The 22417-nt window shown below is 40.7% G+C and overlaps 1 protein-coding gene across 4 annotated transcripts in view; it reads left to right on the top strand.

The window, feature by feature from the left end:
* The window catches only part of CNKSR2 (connector enhancer of kinase suppressor of Ras 2), a 376791-nt gene that overhangs the window by 233901 nt on the left and 120473 nt on the right, over positions 1-22417 (top strand). For all 4 annotated transcript variants that reach the window (XM_048862811.2, XM_048862821.2, XM_048862830.2 and 1 more), the window contains 2 exons: positions 1752-1841; positions 3602-3816. In XM_048862811.2, coding sequence (XP_048718768.1) covers positions 1752-1841; positions 3602-3816 — 305 coding nt within the window. The remainder of the gene's footprint in view (positions 1-1751; positions 1842-3601; positions 3817-22417) is intronic.

Here is a 22417-nt window from a genome sequence, read left to right on the forward strand (position 1 = left end):
CCAGATATGAAAACTATCAGATCATATCTAGAACTACTTTTAACAACCCAAATATGTAAATAAATTAGGAATGTTTAGGAAGATGCAATTAGGTTTATTTTTGTTTATTTTTTAAGGCTTGTGGACTCCTCTGTGCTAACCCCAGATGCTTTAGTTTGCTTATAAACTTTAAGCTAACCCCCAAGAAAGCTATTTTGGGTGCTTAATTTTTAGAATTGCTCTTTTAAAATCTAGCAAAAGCTTAAGTTCCAGATGTATTTTCTTCCTTTTTGTTTTTAATAAAATTTACCTTTTTTAAGAACAGGATTGGATTTTTGGTGTCCTAAGAGGTTTGTGCATGTTGTTTGATTAGCTGGTAGGAACAGCTAATTTTCTTGTTTTCTTTCTCAGCTCTTTCCGGGATGTGGGGGTGAAAGGGCTTGAGGGTAGCCCACAGGAAGGAATTCCCAAGTGCTCCTTCTTGGGTCCAAGGGTTTTTTTTTCATTTAGGTAGTGGCAGCGTTTACCAAGCCAAGGTCAGAGAAAAGCTGTAATGTTGGGAGTTTAATACAAGCCTGGAGTGGCAAGTATTAATTTTTAAAATCCTTGTGGGTCCTCACCTTCTGTACTCAAAGTGACAGAGTGGGGTTTCAGCCCTGACAAATTGTATATCTTGTCTTCCTATATATTTATTTACAGAAGTCTTTCTAGTAATGTCAATGAATAAAACTTTCCAGATTATTTTCATTTGAATGTTGCTGTGTTTTGAGACTAAAGTTATATTCATACTGTTATGCATTGTGACTAATGGATTGGTAAGCAAAAGTAAGAATTCATTCTGTTTGTAAAAGGGTTTAAAACGTTTTTGTTTTTGGACTGCCAGATATTGAATTATACGCCATGAGGTCGCATTGCTATCTTGTATCAGTACATTATTTAACTTGTTGAATATTTCAGATCTCCTTAAATAGCTAGTAATTAGGTTGTGCAAAACTCCTTTCCATTGACCAATGTCTGTACTTGTGGAACTTTCTTAAAAGGAGTGACAGTTCACAACATTTTTTGAAAATACCTCCATGGCTCTCAAATTAAAACTTTTAAGTATAATAATTTGATCTGTCTCTTTTCTGTTGTTGTCTTCTAAAATGTGAGTGAATTTTCAAGACTTAATATGCTGTGTTTTGGGGTGGGTGAAATGCTTCACCAAGAGAGGCTACATTTGAGCTTTGAAATAGTTGTTTCCATGCCCATTCAGCCACTGATGTATCTACTAAGACAGACGCAAAGTGGCCATTTGTGGTAATATTTTTGTGATATGGACACAGATCTGATGTCAGTTAGTCTGAGACCAAAAGCTCATTTCACATAGGGCATAAAACAATTCTCTCTATATCTCAAATTTTATTACAGAGTAATTAACAGATGCTAAGTGGAAATGACTTGGAAGCCTTTATGTGCTTGGAAGAAGCTCCTTCTAAACCTTGAGTTTTAAGTCTGATGTTACTGAGAGGGATTTTTTCTCTGTTAGTGGGGTTATTTCCTAACATTTTTGAAAAGTTCCATGGAATACTTAACTTCCACTTAGACCATTAACAATAATGGACTGAATGAATTTGTGTTTTAACCTCTTGTCCAGAGGATATACTGGATCTATTCCCATAAATAATTAGCCTTGTAGGATTAACATACATATTAACACTTCATTCAAAATATTTTGAGTTATACAAGACATTGTAAGAAGGTGGCATGACACCATTTTTTCTCTGTTTTAGGCAAACTAAGACCTATCTCTATGCCAGTGGAATATAACTGGGTAGGGGATTATGAAGATCCCAATAAGATAAAAAGAGATAGTAGGAGAGGTAAGTGACCTGGGACACTAATATTGTGCAATGCTGTGTGTTTTTCTTAGCATCACTTAAACTGTAAGGAGCTTTCCTTAAGTCAAGACCTCATTTGGTTCCTCCCTTAACATGTGGATTTCTGTTAACATAATCTTGGAGTGTTCCCATTTTTCATTATGTATACTTTATTTTTGCTCATCCCCATGTTCTCCGTATAAGGCCTGAGGAAGCTACACAGCAGAGGGGTACCAATTCAGTTTGGCCGTGTTTCATTATATTGACATTGCATTATTTGAACATAGTGCCATCTGATTCTCTTTTAGAAATTGGCCCCAAAATTCCATAAAATGATAGTTAATTCGTTTTACTGTTATGATACACAATTAATGTGGATATTTTAAATCCACTTAGCTTGATGGATTGTTATTTTTGGCTGGAAAACATCCCAGGGGGAGCTAGGAGGGCTCAGCTAGAAACTGGTCGGAGATGAAATGTTCCCAGATAAAAGGTTCAGCTGCAGAATTCCACTGTGCCTCCATCCAATACATTCACAGACTTTAAGGCCAGAAGGGACAATCAGAACATCTAGTCTGACTGTCTGTATAACAGGCCATAGAATTTCACCCAGTTGCCCATATATTGAGCCCAAGGCAAAACAAATTTAAAACATGCCCATTGCTGAATGTTTTTATCACAGTAGGACCCAGAGACTGCATTGTGCTAAGCACTATACCAATACATGAAGACATGGTCCCAACCCAGAGAAGCATACTATCTAGGGAAGTGGTTCTCAACTGTGGTCCACTGCTTGTTCAGGGAAAGCCCCTGGTGGGCCTGGCCGGTTTGTTTACCTGCCACGTCCGCAGGTTCAGCCAATCGCGGTTCCCACTGGCTGCGGTTCGCTGCTCCAGGCCAATGGGGGCTGCAGGAAGTGATGTGGGCTGAGGGATGTGCTGGCCGCCCTTCCTGCAGCCCCCATTGGCCTGGGGTGGCAAACCGCAGCCAGTGGGAGCCACGATCGGCCAAACCTGCGGACGCGGCAGGTAAACAAACCGACCAATGTTTTAACAAACTGTTCTTACCCCATCATTGTTTTATGTTCACATCTTGTAATTTGAAGTTCTGAGGCTGTAGTATTGCTAACTCTTAAACCCCAATGATACACTAATAAAAAAAATGGATATAGCTTACTGTATGCAGCAAAAGACCACTAGCTTAGTTTGTCTTACCACTACAAAAAGGAATTATTTGTATTGTGGTGGTGTTTAGTATTCAAGGATCAGAAGCCTATGCTTGGTGCACACACAATTAAAAAGCTGTCCCTATCCTAAGAAGCTTGCTGTCCAAATGTAAGATGAAACTCAACAAATGGCTAGAAACCAGAGGGAGAACAAGGTAAAGTGAAATAGTCAATGCAAAATATACACCACCATATTCATCTGTGATCTAGTTTCATTAAGGGTATTGTTCTAAGAACAAGACTGCAGATGTCATAATAAAGTAATAGCTGTGTATTTGGGAGAAGAGGGCAAGTGATTTTTTTTCTAGTTTCTTTGACATGAATCTTGATCCTTGTCCATCCCAAAAGAACTATTGCTATGTTAATATATTCACAACATACAAATAATTTTTGGAATACATTTTGTTTTATGAGGCAGAGCTAAAGACTTCAAAAATGACAGTAAACCTTAGCAACAGTAAAGTGCAGTATATTTAGGAAGAAGTAGTAGCATTTATTAAATGATTTGCAATTCAGTCTTTTATTACTTTTTCAATAGAAAATTCATTACTTCGCTATATGAGCAATGAGAAAATAGCTCAAGATGACTATATGTTTCAAAGGAACAGCAAAAAGGATACAGGGAAAAAATCCAAAAAGAAAGGAGACAAGAATAGTAGTCCAAGTCATTACTCCTTGCTGCCTAGTTTACAAATGGATTCATTAAGACAAGAAGTCATTGGTACACCTGGGCCAGACACCACCTACTACCATGTGAGTAAAAATAACAAGATGCATGATGATGATGGGAGACCGGCTTGTGACTTTTTAATATTGCTTATTGCACCCTTTTCTGTTTGCTCCTATTTCAGTTGTTACAGTTCTCACTATAATTGTGCCCTCTTCCCCCCATCTTTTGGAATTCTGATTTTAATCTTACAGACTGGGGAATGGATATATCTACAACTGTGTTTAAAATCAACTCATGATCCTAAAGGGGATTATGTTTGAAATAGTGTTTTACATCTTTATCTTGCCAGCCTCTGCATAGGGATCTCATCTGATCAAATAACTATTATCATTCAAGTATATATTTAACTGTGATTTCATATGTCAGATATCATTAGGCATATTACTATGTCTATGATTGATATGACCTGGAAAGGATTGATAAAATAGTGGGAAAAACTGAGGTTTTTTTTTTTATTATTTTTGATTAAGAAGAATCCTAAAGTCTGTAGCTGCTTTTAGCATATAGCCCTCAGTAACTCAAGTGACGCTGAAAGAGAAGAGTGTTGAATTTGATGTGGGATGTCAGGTAAATCAGTAACTTCTAGGTATGTCCAAAAATGAAGTATTTGTTAGAAAATAGGAAGATGTTTTGGACCTGCTATCATTTTTCCACCCACAATAACTACTAAATATTAAATGTTTAGGTCTTAATACAGAGTAGAGGAACATAATATACCTCCACCAAAAGTGAAACTTGATCAGCAATTAATCTCATACCATGGGATTTTCTTCTTGTTTCGTACATTCGTTTGAAGTGTATTACTGCTAATAATTCATTTGAGTACATTTAAAGGAGGAAAACAAATGTATTCACAACTTTTTTATTTTTGAGCTAAATAGCTGTGTTCTCCGGGTGGAAGGAGCATAGCAAAAATAAACTGCTTAGGCTTACTGTATTCCTCCAAAGGAGAAGCAAATAAGTTCTACAGCAGGGTTATCAAACTAATTGCTGTTATTTTCATATATCAGGAAAAGAGCCATAATCTAGAATGTCAGTATGCATGGGATCTGTTGTTGTGGCTTGATCCCAATTTCTGCTGTGATGGTGTGTGTTCACAGCAGATGGAGCTCCACTGAGACTAGTAGGAAACAGGTGCTCTGTTCTCCTCTTATAGCACACTGGGCCAGATCCTCAGCAGTTGTCAGTTGATATAGTTTAATTGAAGTCAATGGTGCAACAATGATTTACATCATCTGATCATCTGGCCCATTAATTTTAATACTTCCTTTGATGCTACTGTGTATACAAGTCTGATCATTTTCAAGAAAGGTCTTATAGATGTGGTACAGTAGAGCTACTCATGGTTCACTTTAATTAACAGGATCCACAGGAGCAATGAATGTGCTTTCCTGGTATGTTAATCCACATGCAGTTGGTGTTTTGCCTTATCTCATGCTAACATCTTGCAGTGTCACCTTTAGAGCAATACACATTAAGTCCATAAACTGTCATCTCTGAGTAATCAATGAAAGTAGAAACAAATGATTCATCTAACGGGTTGTGAAGTCAGATTGCTTTATTGCACTCTTCTATGTACGTAAATTTTATAAATTGTATCCCCTTCCTCATGTCTGCAGCCAGTGCTAGCAGAAATATAAATCAAGCCAAGAAACCTTAAAATCAAATGTATTGAAAATTGGGAAGTTCGAAGTTGCAATTTTTCTGTCTTTACAAGTGTAATGAATTTTCAGCACCTCTTCTTATGTTCTTCTTATAATGCGCATTTTTTTCTGCATTCACCACTTTTCTCCATTTGATGCTCTCCTTTCTTTATATACATATTTTAAGTGTGGGTCTCTTTTGAAAAATGCTATTTTGGGGTTCCATGATTGTTGTCTCTCAGTTTGCTTAGTTTCCAAAAATGTGTTTTTTCTGGCTGTAGCACCACAATTTGCTTAGTTTCCAAAATCCATTTGCTTAGTTTCCATATCCAATTTGCTTAGTTTCCAAAAATGTGTTTTTTCTGTCTGTAGCACCACAAACTCTACCAAAATTTGAAAATGAATCTAAAGTCTTTATTGCTTATGTATAATTGCCAGTAAGGATACCTGTGTAGTGCCATTAGCCTTCAGGGAGATTGTACATGTCTGTCAAAAAAAGAAGAGACAGGACTGAGATATAGTAAACACAAGGGGAGTTGTTTATTCAGAATGCTAGAAACACGTAGACCCTGTGTCTCCTTGGTGTTCCAGCTCTGAGATGGAGGAAAACAGCTTAAGCTGCACCATGTTACCACACAGTACGGTCTATCTCAGGGGTGGGCAAACTTTTTGGCGTGAGGGCCACATCTGGGTATAGAAATTGTATGGCGGGCCATGAATGCTCACAAAATTGGGGTTGGGGTGCGGGGATGGGGTGAGGGCTCTGGCTGGGAGTGCAGGCTCCAGGGTGGGGCCAGAAATGAGGAGGGGGAAGGAGGAGGGCTCCAGCTGGAGGTGCAGACTCTGGGGTGGGGCTGGGGATGATGGGTTTGGGGTACAGTAGGGTGCTCTGGCCTGGGACGAAGGGGTTCAGAGGGCAGGAGGGGGATCAGGGCTGGGGCAGGGAGTTGGGACATGGGGGTGGTGGCTCGGGGTGCACTTACCTCAAGCAGCTCCTGGAAGCAGCGGCATGTCCCCCCTCCGGCTCCTACATGGAAGTGCAGCCAGGCGGCTCTGCTCCATATGCTGCCCTGCCCCAAGCACCGCCTCCACAGCTCCCATTGCCAGGAACCGCGGCCAATGGGAGCTTCAGGGACGGTGCCTGCGGACAGGGCAGCTTGCAGCAAAGCCGCCTGGCTGCACCTCCGTGTAGGAGCCGGAGGGGGGTCATGCCACTGCTTCTGGGAGCCACACGGAGTGGCCCCCGACCCTGCTCTCCAGCTGGAGCATCGGAGTGGGGCAAGCCCACCCCAGACCCCGCTCCACAGCGGGAGCTCGAGGTCCAGATTAAAATGGCTGGTGGGCCAGATGCGGCCCATGGGCCGTAGTTTGGCCACCTCTGGTCTATCTGTTTTTCATTAAGCAATTGTGAAATAGAGTGCTTGACGTCCTACATAAGTAAGGGTGTAATGTGGCTTCCAGAATCTGTTACTAGCAGTGAAGCTGAGAAGGAAAGAGACAAACATGGAATCCTTCACACAACACCATCTTTGGTGTTGCTTTGTAGAGAGGAGCTGCACTTTGAAGACATTGAAAATTCTGTGTATTAAATGGTAGACCCTGAAAATTGTACTAGTAATGTAGGTACAACAGAGGAAATATTGGCAGAAGAGTAAAATGGAAATCTCTTCAGAGGAATAAAGTTTTATAAATACTTTTAGGTCATAGTTCTGAAAATATTGTTTATGATTACAGCATTGTCTGTTATACTGCTGAATTAAACTAAGATGATAAACTTGCTTCTTCACTCATAATTGTGTGGTTTCAATTAGCATTTTCCTTAAATACATAGATTTTGCCACTTCTTACTTATACTGAGGGTATGTATGAAAGTAATAGCTGTCTTGAAAGCTTGCAAAACTTCTGCTTTCTAGTTCCTGAAGAAAATAATGAGCATGAAGTTCATACTGTACAAGAAGTTATGTGTATGTGTGCATGCATGCATGTGCGTGCACATGTACATTTTAAGGACAAATACTTTTAAAACATTGCATGATAAACAATAGACCATATGTCCTCAAATGGTTGTGATGGGTTGTGTCACAGAAACCCCCTTGGGACTGCCACCTGATGTGCTGAGACTACCTCTAAGCCTGTTTTCCCTGGCAGCTTGGGATTTCAGTACATTGCCTGGTTGTGCCAGACACGCTAGCCTGTACAAACACAGACCCAGGTCTGAACCACGTCCCACAAAAGCTGCAGGCTTGACTGAAAACAGCTTAAGAAGTGCTCCTGTCTCCAAGAGCCAGATACCGAGTTCCCAATGGAATCCAAACCCCAAATAAATCCGTTTTACTCTATATAAAGCTTATACAGGGTAAACTCATAAATTGTTCGTCTTCTATAACACTGATAGAGAAATATGCACAGCTGTTTGCTCCCCCCAGGAATTAATTACTTGCTCTGGGTTAATTAATAAGTAAAAAGTGATTTTGTTAAATATAAAAAGTAGGATTTAAGTGGTTCCAAGTAATAACAGACAGAACAAAGTAAATTACCAAGCAAAATAGAACAAAAACACGCAAATCTAAGCCTAATACAGTAGAAAACTAAATGCAGGTAAATCTCACCCTCAGAGATGTTCCAATAAGCTTCTTTGACAGACTAGACTCCTTCCTAGTATGGGTCCAGCAATCACTCACACCCCCATAGTTACTGACCTTTGTTCCAGTTTCTTTCAGGCATCTCTTTGGGGTGGAGAGGCTATCTCTTGAGCCAGCTGATGACAAAATGGAGGGGTTTCCCAGGGCCTTATATAGTCTTTCTTTTGTAGGTGGAAACCCCTTGGGTTCTCCTGTGCAGAATCACAGCTACAAGATGGAGTTTTGGAGTCACATGGGCAAGTCACATGTCCATGCATGACTCAGTTCTTTACAGGCCGATGTCATTGTTTACATGTTAGTTTGAATGTTCCCAGGAAAGCTCAGATGTGGATTGGCATCTCTCAAGGTCTGTTGTTAGCTAAGTACTCCCAATTACTTGAATAACCCCTTAACACTATGTTGACCAAATCTTCTTTATGTGTTACCTAAAGCAAACACTTTAAATACAAGCATAGAGTGAACGCTCAGAACTTCAGATATAAAAATGATACATGCATATGAATAGGATGAATACATTCAGTAGAACATAACATTTGCAAAGATATGGTACATATCTAGCATAACACATATTCCAGTTGTGTCATATTTACACTCATAAGCATATTTCTATAAAGCATTAAGGGGTGCAACGTCACAATGGTGCTCTGTGAACCATCAGTTATCTACAGAGTACTTGATTCATAGATTTTTAAGAGCAAAAATCGACCATTGTGATCATTTACTCTGACCTCCTCATAACACATGCAATTGGACTTTCATGAATTAATTCTTGCTTCAAGTCCAATAATTTTGATTGTCTAAAAGATATGCTCCAGTTCAAAGATCAAGTCTTGATTTAGAAATTTCCAGTGATGGAGAATCCACCACAACTCATGATAAGTTGTTCCAAAGGTTAATTATTACATCCACTTAAAATGTTGTGCCTTATTTCTAGTCTGAATATTATCTGTGCCTTATTTCTAGCTTCAACTTCCAGACATTGGACCTAGTTATACCTTTGTCTACTAGATTGAAGAGCCTTCTATTATCAGATTTCTGTTCTCCAAGTAGGTACTTATCAAGTCACACCTTAACCTTCTCTCTGATAAACTAAACAGATTGAGTTCTTCTGGTTTCTCATTATAAGGCATGTTTTCTATTCCTTTAGTCATTCACATGACTCTTCTCTGAACCCTGTCAATTTGTCAGCATCCTTCTTGAAGTGTGGACACCAAAACTGGATAGAGTATTTCAGTAGCAGTCACACGTGCCAAATACAAAGGTAATATAATTCCCTACTCCTGCTTGAGAGTCCCTATTTATGCATCCAAGGATTACATTAGCGCAGTGGTTCTCAACCTATTTACCATTGTGGGCTGCATCCAATACTACCTGTATGGCCCCAAGGATGTCACATGGGCTGCAGTGTGCTGATTGGGCTGCAAGTGGGCTGCAGGTTGAGAATCACTGCATTTTGGCCATGCATCACATTGGAAGCATGTTCAGCTGATTACCCACCATGACTCCCAAATCTGCTTCCCAGGATAGAATCCCCCATCTTGTAAGTATGGTCTGCATTGTTTATTCCTAGATGTATGACCTTATATATGGGTGTATCGAAACAGGTTTTTTTATTGCACTTAGCTTACCAAGTGATCCAAATCACTCTGTATCACTAATCTATCCTTATTATTTGCCACTCCCCAATTTTTATGTCGTCTGGAAACTATCTCAGTGATGACTGTATGTTTATTTATAGGTCATTGATAAGTGTCACATAACATAGGATCCCTAGAAATCCATGCAGTCATTCCTCACTTACAGTTACATTTTGAGACCTATTAGTTAGCCAGTGTTTAATCCATTTAATATGTGCTGTGTTCATTTTGTATGTTGCTGGTTATTCACGGATAGAGCCAGCTGGTTCTATGGCACTGGCTCTATCTTTTTGCTTTTAGCTGGTTCTGTACATGTCTCTTCAGGAAAAAAAAATGCATGACAAAAAAACCTACATTGACAAATTGGATTATTGCCTACATAAATTATACACTACTGTCCTGTAAATAAAGCTGGTAATAGTAATTAGCAATGTTCATTATAATTCAAAAGCACATAACTACCATTTATGTGTTAAAATAAAATAAAAATATCAACCCATTATCTCCTGAAATGTGATCCAATTCAAAAGAGATGTGTTATCACACAGACACTAAAAATTAATGATTTGTTCTGAGTTAATAACCTGAGGCCTTTAAAAACATGGTAGTCTGTGAATTGTATTATTCTGTTGTTGTTTTTTATTTATTTTACTTTATCAGAACAGTGACATTACCAAATCCTTAAAACAGTTTAAGATTTGTAATTGATTTACCATGGCAACAATGTCTGCTCAGGAAACATGTTAAAGAGTTATGGCTTTGAAAATTAAATAGTTGTTAATTATATCCACTAAATGTGTTGAACTGTTACATCAGTATACACATGTTCTTTAACAAAATGTGAAAGCAAACTAGTATACATTTTAGTCTGCAAAGGTGATTGAAGGTGGATAAGAGAGAGAAATAATAATTTTAAGATTATCCACCATGTCACTGCATAGTTTTGGGTCTTTTTAATTCCAGGAAACATTGCAAACCTACACTGATTTTTGTCCAAATTGTTTTTTCTTCTTCTTTTTCTTCTTCAGTGTTGTTGAGGAAATATCAACCAGAGTGTTAATATTTTTATTAAGTCAAGGCAAACTCTTTGAGTTGCTGCTAATCCAAAGCACAGTCAGATGTTCAAAGTGATGTATTACTCTGGATACAAAGTGGTGCAGTTAAAATTGTCTTGGACTTTTGGGACACAACAGATAAGGGCTCTGACACACACAATTACATTTTTGTAAGTTTGTTGTAGTGCACTTCATAGGAATTTCTCCACCATGTTATGCTTTATTTTTGTTACAGGAAAAGAAAGTAGTTATTTAAGAGATAAATTGTGTCATGGGGTCAAGACAAGTTGTATAACGTAAATAAATAATACTTTCTATCCCTCTAGAAATAGCACTACTATTGGAAGGAAAAAGAAACTGACTTAACACAGTAGAACACTATGCAAGTAAAACAAGCAATATTCATAAATTGTTCCCAAATCAAATGTACCAAATTGTTTACATCACTAGTAATCAGGCTCCCTGTGAAAGGCAGGGTATTAACATTTTCCCCTTACCATACTATAATGTAACACATGGTCATCTTACATGTATGTCATTTTCCTCCTTTTCCAAATGATTTTATACTCTGTTGTTGGTTCAGTGTATTAGTCAGTTCCTGTTGATCTGCTGTTTGTAAAGGTGGCTAAATGGTGTTACAACTTCTCATGGTCTCTAGACATACAGCACCATTTTAAATAATTTTGAGACTGAGATAGCAATACTTTTTTTGAGTGGCGTACTTGTCATTCAAAAGACTGGACTTATTTGGTGGTTGAGATATAACTGATAGAGGCCTATGAAGCCAGAAAAGGTGGGTGGAGCGAGAAGGGAGAAAAGCAGAGCAATTCTCGGGATTTTTTGTTGAGGATTAATTAATTTATACTTTGAGATACCCCCTTTTTTTTATATTTATATATTAAATATGGGAAGATGTGAGCCTGAGTCCACCATTAGCTTCTCGCTGCAGATTTGGTACAGTTTGTGCATACTTGCAACTGAAAAAAAAAACAACCCCCAAAAACAAAAAAAGAAACAAAAACTGCTTTCTTTTTAACCAGGAACAGCAATCCAAAAAAGAAGGGAGAATATTTAGGTAATTTTCAGCACCTTTCTGTAGTATTGTTCAACTAATTAAATACTCATCACAATGAGCACACCTGTGAAAAAGCCTAGCATTCATATCCCCACTTTGTACATGGCGAAATAAAGGCAGAGAGGTTAAGTGTTTTGTCCAAGGCCACAGAATCAGTGCCAGGGTTGGGATTAGAGGGAGCCCCTTGCTTTTAGTCCGTCATCTAGATGAGGCGACTAGTCATATTATTTAGTTGACTCTCACCTTGTTTCCAGAGATTACGTTTGCTCACCAGAGTTGCTGTCTCAGCAGCAGGCAACCAGCTGAGGTCATGGAGGTCTCAGCAACGTCCGTGATCACCCAGGTGGCACTGATCCCAGCAGATAAAAATTGATCTGGAGTGAAACCAAACATTAAGCTAACAGGTTTTATGGGACCCAAAAGACCAGATGGGGTGGCTATGGAAAGAAGACCATGATATTTAGGAGAAATCTAACTAACTTCTAATCCTAGTCATTGGTTTATAATCTCAAATCTAATTTTTTTGGCAAAGAAAAAAATGTAGAAACATTTTTAAGTAAATTAAATCGAGGATTAACTTTCATATTTAGAGGTCCAATGGGGAAGAGGGACTGTGGCTACCGATTTTTCTAGAACCCAAAGGCCAGCCCTTGATGAGAGGTAGATTCTCTCTCATAAACTTGCTGTTCCTCTCCACATGAAGGCTGAGATAAAAGAAAAAGAGAAAATACTTGAACAAATACTACTTACCCTTATTAAGCTTTTTGAATCAAGTAAGTATATTAATAGAGTGTATCTGCATGAAACATTGTAGCAACATGCACATGAGAAAAGGGGTCTGCACTTCTTCATACAACACAAGTTTCCTAATAAACTAGTACACAGAGACCTTTTAACATGTAAATAAAGGATTAAAGCTCTTAGATTGCATGTTGGTAGATGAAAAGAACTAGAATTTTATTTTCATTTTAAGGAGAACGGTGTTTAAATTACTTCCGCTTTATTATTTTTCCTTCTAATTCTGCACTTTTAACAAAACAATTACAGGGAAAAAGTAAAAAATACAACAAAACAGATTTTAAGTAGGTGTTTAAATCTGGACACTTGTTATCGTACTGTTGCAACATATGTTGCTTGGCGTATTTTCTACTTTCAGTTGCTTGAAGTTCACAGAGTGGAATTATTTAAACATCATGACTATCTAGTGCTTAATTTGTTCCAGGGCTTGCCGGGGCTCAGTCCCGGCACCTCTAGGCTGGCAGTTCATAGCCCTGGCATGTCTGGGCTTGCTGTATCAGTTATGAATGTAAAAAAATTGCTTGAGCCCTGGCACCTGATTACTAGCGCCCCAGCACCTCTTTCATTACAAATTAAGCACTGTGGCTATCTCTTTTTGATGCAATAGTCTATAGTTACTCTGGTCACTTTGTAGTATAAAAAAAATCCACCAGTTGCTCTGAAGAGCAAACTAAACCTGGAGAAGAGTGGAAAATATTTTCCACAAACATTTGCTTTAATTTTTAAACACTAGTTTCAGCAGTGTTCATGCCTCTTTTTCATTTTTTTTCCATGAACTTTTGTGGCTGAGTAGCATGAATGTTTGCAGAATGATTTTAGGTTTATATGCTTGAATTCCCAGAGAAGGCAAGTTTTATATTTCTTTTTGCAAACATTTATCAGACACCTGATTAAAAGAATTTTGCACATCTAGTTAGTGTACAAAACCAGTGCTATATATCTGTTGACAAATAAGAAACAACTCTTGAATTTCAAATAACCAGACATAGGTTAAATAAAATTCATGAATACTTCTTTGTCGAATAATGCATACATGGTGAAGAAATCACAATCTATGCACTATGCATGTGGGGGATGGAGGAGGAGGCAAAATGTAGTTTAATTTGTTACAAATTAATCCCTTAGCTTTAGATATAACTATGCTACAGTACACAGAGTAGCTTCCATTGAAGACGTAAGAAAATAAAATCCCATGTAAAGGTGGTACACATGACTATTAAAATTCCCCTGCAGATGAATAAATAATTATTTGTAACCTCGGCCAGAATTCTGAAAAAAGTGAGTGCCTACAGTTAGACTCCTAACTACATACTTAGCACCTAGAACCAACTTGATTTTTTTTCAGGTGTGGAGTGTCCGCAGCTCCCACTGAAATATTAATATTATTCTATAAAAATCCAACCCTGCTATGGTACATGAAAATGATTTGAAATCAATACATGTTGCATTAACTAACTCAAACTTTACCTGATGATACACTCTACCTTCCTATGCTAACTGATATCCACTTGTGCCTGAAAGGGATTCACCTTAAGAAAGACAGGCGGTACCACTGCCTGCTGTCCTTCATGACTTTCAGTGGAGAGCAGGTGTAAGTCACAGATGAAACTCCATCGGAGCCTTCACTGACTTAGTGTCTTCCCAGCTGCCCGGTGTTGCCTATTTTTTGGCTGGTGCAGGCTCCCAGATGGATGGGAAACTGCCTCCTTTCTACCTCATCAGTCTCCCTTCATTGAACTTTCTGCATGGATGAATCTGGGCCAACAAATCTACACTAAAAACTGGGAAGGAGGGGATAAAGTATCTGTAGGTGTGCATCTGTGGAAGTTGTAAGAATGCAGAGCAGCCCTGCTTTCTTCAGTAGAAAAATAAGTAGTAGCCTTACAAAGTAATAGAAGAATAAAGTGTGCTTAAAAAATTATTCAAAAGCAAAGCTGCTAGTAAAATATTCCATTTCATGTGATGCAGGGTGAAACAGCCAAGTCAGTGCTATCTGACACGTATTCATGATGTATCTGACACCTATTCAGACCTTCTGCTGTAACCCTCCCCACCATGCTTCAGCTATATAAGGCTTTCCCCGTTATGGACGGTTGCCTTAATGGAGGGAGTTCCTCTACCAATCATTTTAGTTGTTTCATTCAGTTGGGAAATGAGGAGACTGAGGAAATAACTGTAGAATTCCAGCCTCACGCCTACTGGAGCATGAAGCAGTCATGTGCACAGTCACAAGAGTCTCATAGCCAGAGCACATGGCTGTCTAGTCCAGGTCTCCACCAGTTTTCTCAAACGTGACCTACATAATGGATAAGCACCTCTCCCTTTTTGGGGTGGAGGAGACAGGCTTCCAACCTCTGTTTGCCAAGGATAAGAATCTGAGTGATATTGTACATCGTCTTTCCTTGTACTACAGTTCTTATCATCTTACATTGTACTAACCACAAGGCCACTAATAATAAAGCACATGCAACATATGTGAAGAGTTTAGAACATAAATATTCATTATATTGATAAGTAATGTCTCTGAGATCATTTTAGCTTTAATACATGAACAAAGTCACACCATCTTAGAACAAACAGCATAGACTCATAGACTTCAAGGTCAGAAGGGACCATAATAATAATCTAGTCCCATAGTTCTCAATCTTTCCAGACTACTGTGCCCCTTTTGTCTTGGGTAGCCCAAGTTACACCTCACTTAAAAACTACTTGCTTACAAAATCAGACATAAACATACAAAAGTGTCACAGCACAAGTTGTATGAAATTGTAGTTTGTACTGACTTTACTAGTGCTTTTTATGTAGCCTGTTGTAAAATTAGGCAAATATCTAGATGAGGTGATGTACTCCCTGGAAGACCCCTGTGTGCCCCTAGGGGAACATGTACCCCTGGTTGAGAACCACTGATCTAGTGTGACCTCCTGCACATTGCAGGCCACAGAACCTCACCCACCCACTCTTGTAACAGACCCCCCCCCCAATCTCTTGCTGAGATGGGGAGGGCTCTGAGTTACTACAAAGAATTCTTTCTCAGGTGTCTGGCTGGTGGATCTTGCCCACGTGCTCAGGGTCTAGCTGATCACCATATTTGGGGTGGGGAAGGAATTTTCCCCTGGGTCAGATTGGCATAGACCCTGAGGTTTTTTCACCTTTCTCTGCGGCAAATCTCAAAATGGAACTGTTAAGTGTGATTTGATCATCCAGGCAGCAGTTGGTTTGCATAATCTCAAATATGTACAACTGTTGTGAAACTGAGGTGTTGAATTCCAGAACTTCAGTTTGTAGCTTTTCTCTTTCTTTGATTAACAAGCCACCATTGGCCATTTTTAAGGTTCTTCCATCAAGAAAACTATATAACTTAACTAAATTTTATTTCTTTATTTGCAGATTAATTTTGTTTTGAAAAACAAAACTACCCTCCTACAGCTGACAAGCCTGTCTTTGTCTCACATGATAAAACAAATAGAGGGAGAGAGAGATAGTAAGGTATCTAATCTACCCTGGCAATGCAAGATTATTCCCTGCGGTATATTATCTAGTGCTTTGTCAAGTTTAATTTTACATTGTCAAGAGAGGTAGATCTACAGTCTAATACATCTCACCATTTGAAAGCTTTCTTGATTTTTGTTCAGTCTATATTTCCCTGTTATCTATTTCATTTAATCATTCCTGGTTATGTCCCCCTTGTATCAGCCTACAGAATTCTTCTTCTTTCTGTGGTGTTTACATCTTCCCTATAGCTCTAGCTTTCCTGTCACATCATCCTATAGTAGTACAATTTAGAGATTGTTATAGGCCAGTTGAATTAGTAACCCAGTTTCTCTTTTGTTAAATAAGAGGTTAAATGTGGCAAGATGTGTAGTTGTTTCAGACAAAAATACATCTTGGGTACATGGTGAGGCAGCAGGCTGTCTCACATCAGAAACCTTGAAGTAGGGTTATCTCATAACAACTAGACTCCCTGGTGTTTTTTAATCCACCTAGAAAATTGTACACCTGGTCATTTGAGTGGCAAAATAAATAGTAAGGTTAAATATTATTGAACTATATAGTTGTCACATAAAGTCATGGGTTAGAAACTTAGTTTGCCAATCAGATTGTTCTCTGTCTTAACCAGTTTCTGGTAAATCACTAATTTCCTTGACTGGCAAACAAGATACTCAAGTATGGAAGCAGCCCCACTAGGTCAGTGGAGATTTGGAATCCTCTGAGGCTTTTGTGGTAGCAAAAGGAAGAAAATTGATTCTTTCTTCCCTTATTGTAGATGATGCTCAGTGTTTGTTCATGGCAGTCAAAGATGGTGAGCTGACCATTACATAATCTGTCATGGACCACTGAATAGATGGATTTTGTAGTGTAAAAAGAAAGTAGAAAAGAGTTCTAAAAAAGTCTCCAAATGACAGAGTTGAAGGAAACAATCCCATCACAATTTACAGTACATCACTGCTTATTATCTGCTACCAATCATAGAATTATAGGACTAGAAGGGACCTTGAGAGGTCTTTTAGTCCAATCGCCTGCACTCAAGGCAGGACTAAGTATTATCTAGACCATCCCTGATTGGTGTTTGTCTAACCTGCTCTTAAAAATCTCTAATGACGGAAATTCCGCAATTTATTCCAGGGCTTAACTACCCTGACAGTTAGGAAGTTTTTCCTAATGTCCAACCTAAACCTCCCTTGCTGCAATTTGATGCCATCGCTTCTTGTCATTACTTTCAATAGTGAACAATTGTGGTAGACTGGTATGTGTTCAGTGAAAGTATCTGCATATCAGGATCAGCATCAAGTGTACAGGCAAGACAGCAACCATTAAAGTACATGAAACTCATGCTGGAAAACACAGCAGCAATAACCATCCAGTTACTGTCTAAATATTTAGAGAACAGATATAGAGCAAATAAGTGGGAAAAAGCCTAGTTCTATGTCTGAAAGTAGGCCTTTTTCTGCTTATTTTCTCTACAGTTGAGAATCTGAATATTTGTTTGCATTCTTGTCAAATTTTCTTCTCAAAGCAATTATTTGCAGATTGGAAAGCTTTTGATTTCTCTTTTACACAGAAACTATTGTTATAACTCTCAAACAAGTTGGTAATAGATTAAGAAGACTGTATATCCCTAAACAAACAGGAAAAAAGACTGTTCTCTCTGAGTTTTTTGTAGTTGCTTTTAATGTTGATTTTGCAGCTGAAAAGTTTTATCTGTAACTGAGCCCTAAATATGTTTCGTTTTTTTTCTTTTTGTCTGCTCGGCCACATTCTGAGATGCTTTTTTTAAAAAGTTATATAGTCAATAGCTAAAGAATTCCTCCCCGTTTTGTAGGGTGAACATCATTTTCATTGACACACACATTCAGGCTTCCCTTTGCCTTGAGGAAGTGTGTTGAAGCTTGAGGTTCTTCCCTGAGACACTGATGAAATTGCTTGATATAAATGCATCCATCACTTTCAAAGGCCTTCTGGTCCTAGGATTCTTAACCACACTGGTAGAGAAGAGTAATAGAATGAGGTGTAATTGCTGTTCATTATTTTCATATATTGTAGCAATCAAAAGTATTCCAGGCACTCCACAGAAGACACTCAGAATGACCTGATTTTAAATTAGTTGGTGGGTGCCACCTAATTTATGAGAATTCAGTCCAATGCTGCTACTGACATCAAAAGTAGTTGCTATTTCCTGTTTGCAAGCACTTCCATAGATTGATAGATTATAATGCCAGAAAGGACTATTGTGATCATCTAGTCCGACCTCTTGCATAACACAGACCACAGATCTTCCCTATATTAATTCCTGTTTGCACTAGAGCATATCTTTTAGAAAAACATGCAGTCATGATTTTAAAATTCCAGTGATGGAGAATCCGCCACAATTGTAGGTAAGCAGTGCCAGTGGTTAATTACCCTTACTGTTGAAAGATTGTATGCCTTATTTCTAGCCTGAATTTGTCTAGCTTCAGCTTCCTGCCATTGGATCGTATTACAATCTACTATATTGAAGAGCCCTTTCTTATCAAATTTCTGTTCCCCATGTAGGTGCTTATAGACTGTGATCAAATTACCCATAGCCTTCTTCTTCAAGTGCTTGTTCATATAAATTCCAATTAGGTGTGTGCGCGCCGCATGCACAGTTCTCCGGAAGGTTCTTCCTCTAGCAGCATCCATCGAGTCGGCTCTGGAGCCCCCTGGAGTCGTGCCTTCATGGCACAGCATATAAGGCCCTGCCGACCCACTGCCTCTCCAGTTCCTTCTTACTGCCAGTGACGGTCGCCGGAGCATTTCATCTCTCATGTTCAATGAGCGATCCTCTAGTGTAGTGTTTCTGTAAATAGTTAGATAGTTTTTTAAAAAGTTGTTTGTCTTTAGTTAGACTTTAGGACTTGGGGTACTGGGGGTGTTTTCCCTGCCCCTTTTCCCCATTCCTCTCCCAGGCCCGGGGCATGCCTCGGACCCAGGGGTTTAAGCCATGTAAGGTTTGCCAGAAGCTTGTGCCCAAGGGCAACCCACACTTGTCTTGTCTAAAGTGCTTGGGGGAGTCCCATCAAATGGACAGTTGTAAGAGCTGTAGGAGTTTTGGCCCTGTAGTGGGGTGGTTACCCACTCCGGCCCTGACAGGGCTGAGGCCAGCCCTGAGAGAGGGCTGGGGCTTTGGGGAAAAGCCCAGCCTGATTGAGGGAGCACCTGCAGCTATGGCCAACTCAGTCAGGCCCAGCTGGCCCCTATAAGAGGCTGTGAGCCAGGAGCCCACGCAGTCTCCCTCTGCCTGTAGAGGGAGAAGGGCCTGGCTGCAAGGTGCCGAGCAGGACACCTAGATTGGAGCAGGGCTGGGGAAGGGCCAGAGGAGCTGGGAGCTCTGGCCTGGAAAGCCTCAGGCTGCAGGCCTGACTACAGGCCAAATAGGTGCAGGGCTGCAGGGGGGCAGCCCATGGGTAGGCGGAGGCAGCAGGTCCAAAAACCCCTTGCCTGTGATGAGTGGCGTATACACTGCAGTCTGCCCCTGATATAAGGGGCTAAGTGGGGACTGGCAGTAGCCCAGGCTGAGGTGAGATTAGAGTGTGGGGGGTTCCCCTGGGTGGGGAGACCCAGAACCTGAGAGTGTGGGGGTACTGCCAGGGGGGCTGCACCCCAGAGAAAGGGGCACCAGGTCCTGGGGAGGGACATGGGGGCCAGCAGTAAGGCAGATCACTAGCCTGCAGAGGGCGCTCTGGTGGCTGAACGAGCTAATTCCCGACAACTACCAGCAGGAGGCACCACCAGGTGAGTCCAAACCTTTACAGGCCCCCACACAAAGAAAGAGAGGGACCACAGATTAAAGTTACTGCTAATGGAAGCAGCTTTGTGCCCTCAGTCTGAGTCAAGCCCCATGGACACAGCACTGGGCTCCTCAGCATCTATGTACAGGGTGCAGGCTTCGGTCCGGGAGGTGCCGAGGAAGGACTCTGGTGTCAGAGATCCTCGGCACCCACTCCCCAGCGCTGAGGATGGTGTGGGATCAATCTCTGCACCGCTCACAGTCTCCTGTCCCAAAGAAGAAGCACAGGAAGACTGCTAAAGGGCACTCCCCTTCCTGTGCAAGGGAACAGGAACCACCTAAGGGAGGGGGACCAGTGCAAGACCGCACCTCCGCTCCAGCTCTGGGAGTTCTGCATAGCACACTCCATACTTTTGGAAGCATCCTATCTTCCAGCGTCGCAGAACGAACCAGCAGACCGTCTCAGCAGGTTTTTTCACAATCATGAGTGGTCTATCCACCTGGATGTAATAATATCTTCCAATAGTGGGGAGTTCCCTAAATTGACCTGTTCACCACAAGGGCAAACAGGAAGTGCCTACAATTCTGCTCCTTCCTGATCCACAGCCCGGGTTCGTTGGCAGACACATTTCTGCTTCCATGGAAGGACTAACTGTTCTACATATTTCCTCCTATATCACTGATTCACAAGGTCCTCCTCAAGATCCAGAGCGATGGAATCTCGGTGATCCTGGTGGCATCTGCCTGGCCACGTTTGCATTGTTACACCATGCTACTGGAGCTATCAGTGGATACTCTAATAACTCGACCATTAGTTCTGGACCTCATCACTCAACATTACAGAAGGCTTCAGCACCCCAATCTCGAGTTTCTCCACCTCATGGCTTGGAAGCTGCATGGTTGAACCCGCTAGAGCTCACATGCTTAGACCCCGTTAGGGAGGTTCTTCTGGGTAGCAGAAAACCTTTGACCAGAGCTACTTACTTGGCCAAGTGGAAAAGATTCATGATTTGGTGCTGGCAGAGCCGTATCTCTCAGACACAATAATTGGTCCTCCTGAAGTTGCAAGAGCAGGGCTTGTCTCACTCCTCAATAAAGGTTCACCTGGCTGCCATCTCAACTTTTCACCCAGAAGAGCATGGCCACTAACCAAATGGTGTGGTGGTTCCTCAAGGGGTTGGACAGATTATATCCTCAGATTCAGCAGCCCACCTCCACTTGGGACCTTAACTTGATACTCTCAAGACTGATGGGGCCACCATTTGAGCCCCTAGCAACATGCTCACTTCTGTACCTTTCCTACAAGGTGGCCTTTTTGTTTGCAAGAATATCAGCCAGAAGGATGTCCAAGCTCAAGGCTCTCAGATCCGACCCTCCATATAGCATTTTTTTACAAAGTTAAGGTGCAAATGCGACTTCACCCGACTTCCCAGAGGTGGTCTCGAATTTTCATGCCAACCAAGACATATTCTTTCCAGTCTTTTTCCCAAAACCCCATGCCAATAGCCACCAGCAGAGGCTTCACTCCCTGGACATATAGCGTGCACTGGCATTTTATATTGAACAAACTAAGCCATTTTGCAAGTCGAACCAGCTATTTGTTGTGGTTGCGGACAGGATGAAAGGCCTCCCAGTGTCGTGGATCACATCCTGTATCCAGGCTTGTTATGACCTGGCAAAGGTCCCTGCCCCTGCTCTGACTGCGCACTCCCCCAGAGCTCAGGCATCCTCGGCAGCCGGCCTGGCCCAGGTAACGATCAGGAAATATTTAGAACGGCAATGTGGTCTTCAGTCCACACCTTCACTTCACATTATGCCAGCATGTCAGGGACGATGCAGCCTTGAGCAGGGCTGTGCTTCAGTCAGCAATTCCATGAACTCCAACCCCACCTCCTGTGTAAGGCTTGGGAGTCACCTATTTGGAATCAATATGAGCAAGCACTCGAAGAAGAAGAAATGGTTACTCACCTTCTTGTAACTATTGTTCTTTGAGATGTATTGCTCATATCCATTCCAAACCCACCTGCCTTCCCCTCCGTCGGAGTATCTGGCAAGAAGGAACTGGAGAGGTGACGGGTCTTATATGTGGCGCCATGAAGGTGCAACTCCAGGGGACTCCAGAGCCAAGCCGACAGTTGCTGCTCGGGGAAAAGCCTTCCAGCAAACTGTGTGCATGGCGCGTGCACATACCTAATTGGAATGGATATGAGCAACACAGCTCGAAGAACAACAGTTACGAGAAGGTGACTAACCATTTCTTCTCCTCAATAAACCAAATAGATTGAACTAATTGAATCTGTCACTATAAGGCATGTTTTCTAATACTTTAATCATTCTCATGACTCTTCTCTGGACCCCCTCCAATTTATCAACATATTTCTTGAATTGTGGGCACCAAATATTCCAGTATTCCAGCAGTAGTTGCATTAACAGTATTCCAGAATAACAGTATTCCAGCAGTAGTTGCATTAGTGCTAGTATAACCTCCCTAATCCTATTCACTGCTCCTCTGCTTATACATCCAGGGA

This window comes from Caretta caretta, chromosome 1 (genome assembly GCF_965140235.1).
Source record: "Caretta caretta isolate rCarCar2 chromosome 1, rCarCar1.hap1, whole genome shotgun sequence".
Taxonomy (NCBI): domain Eukaryota; kingdom Metazoa; phylum Chordata; order Testudines; family Cheloniidae; genus Caretta; species Caretta caretta.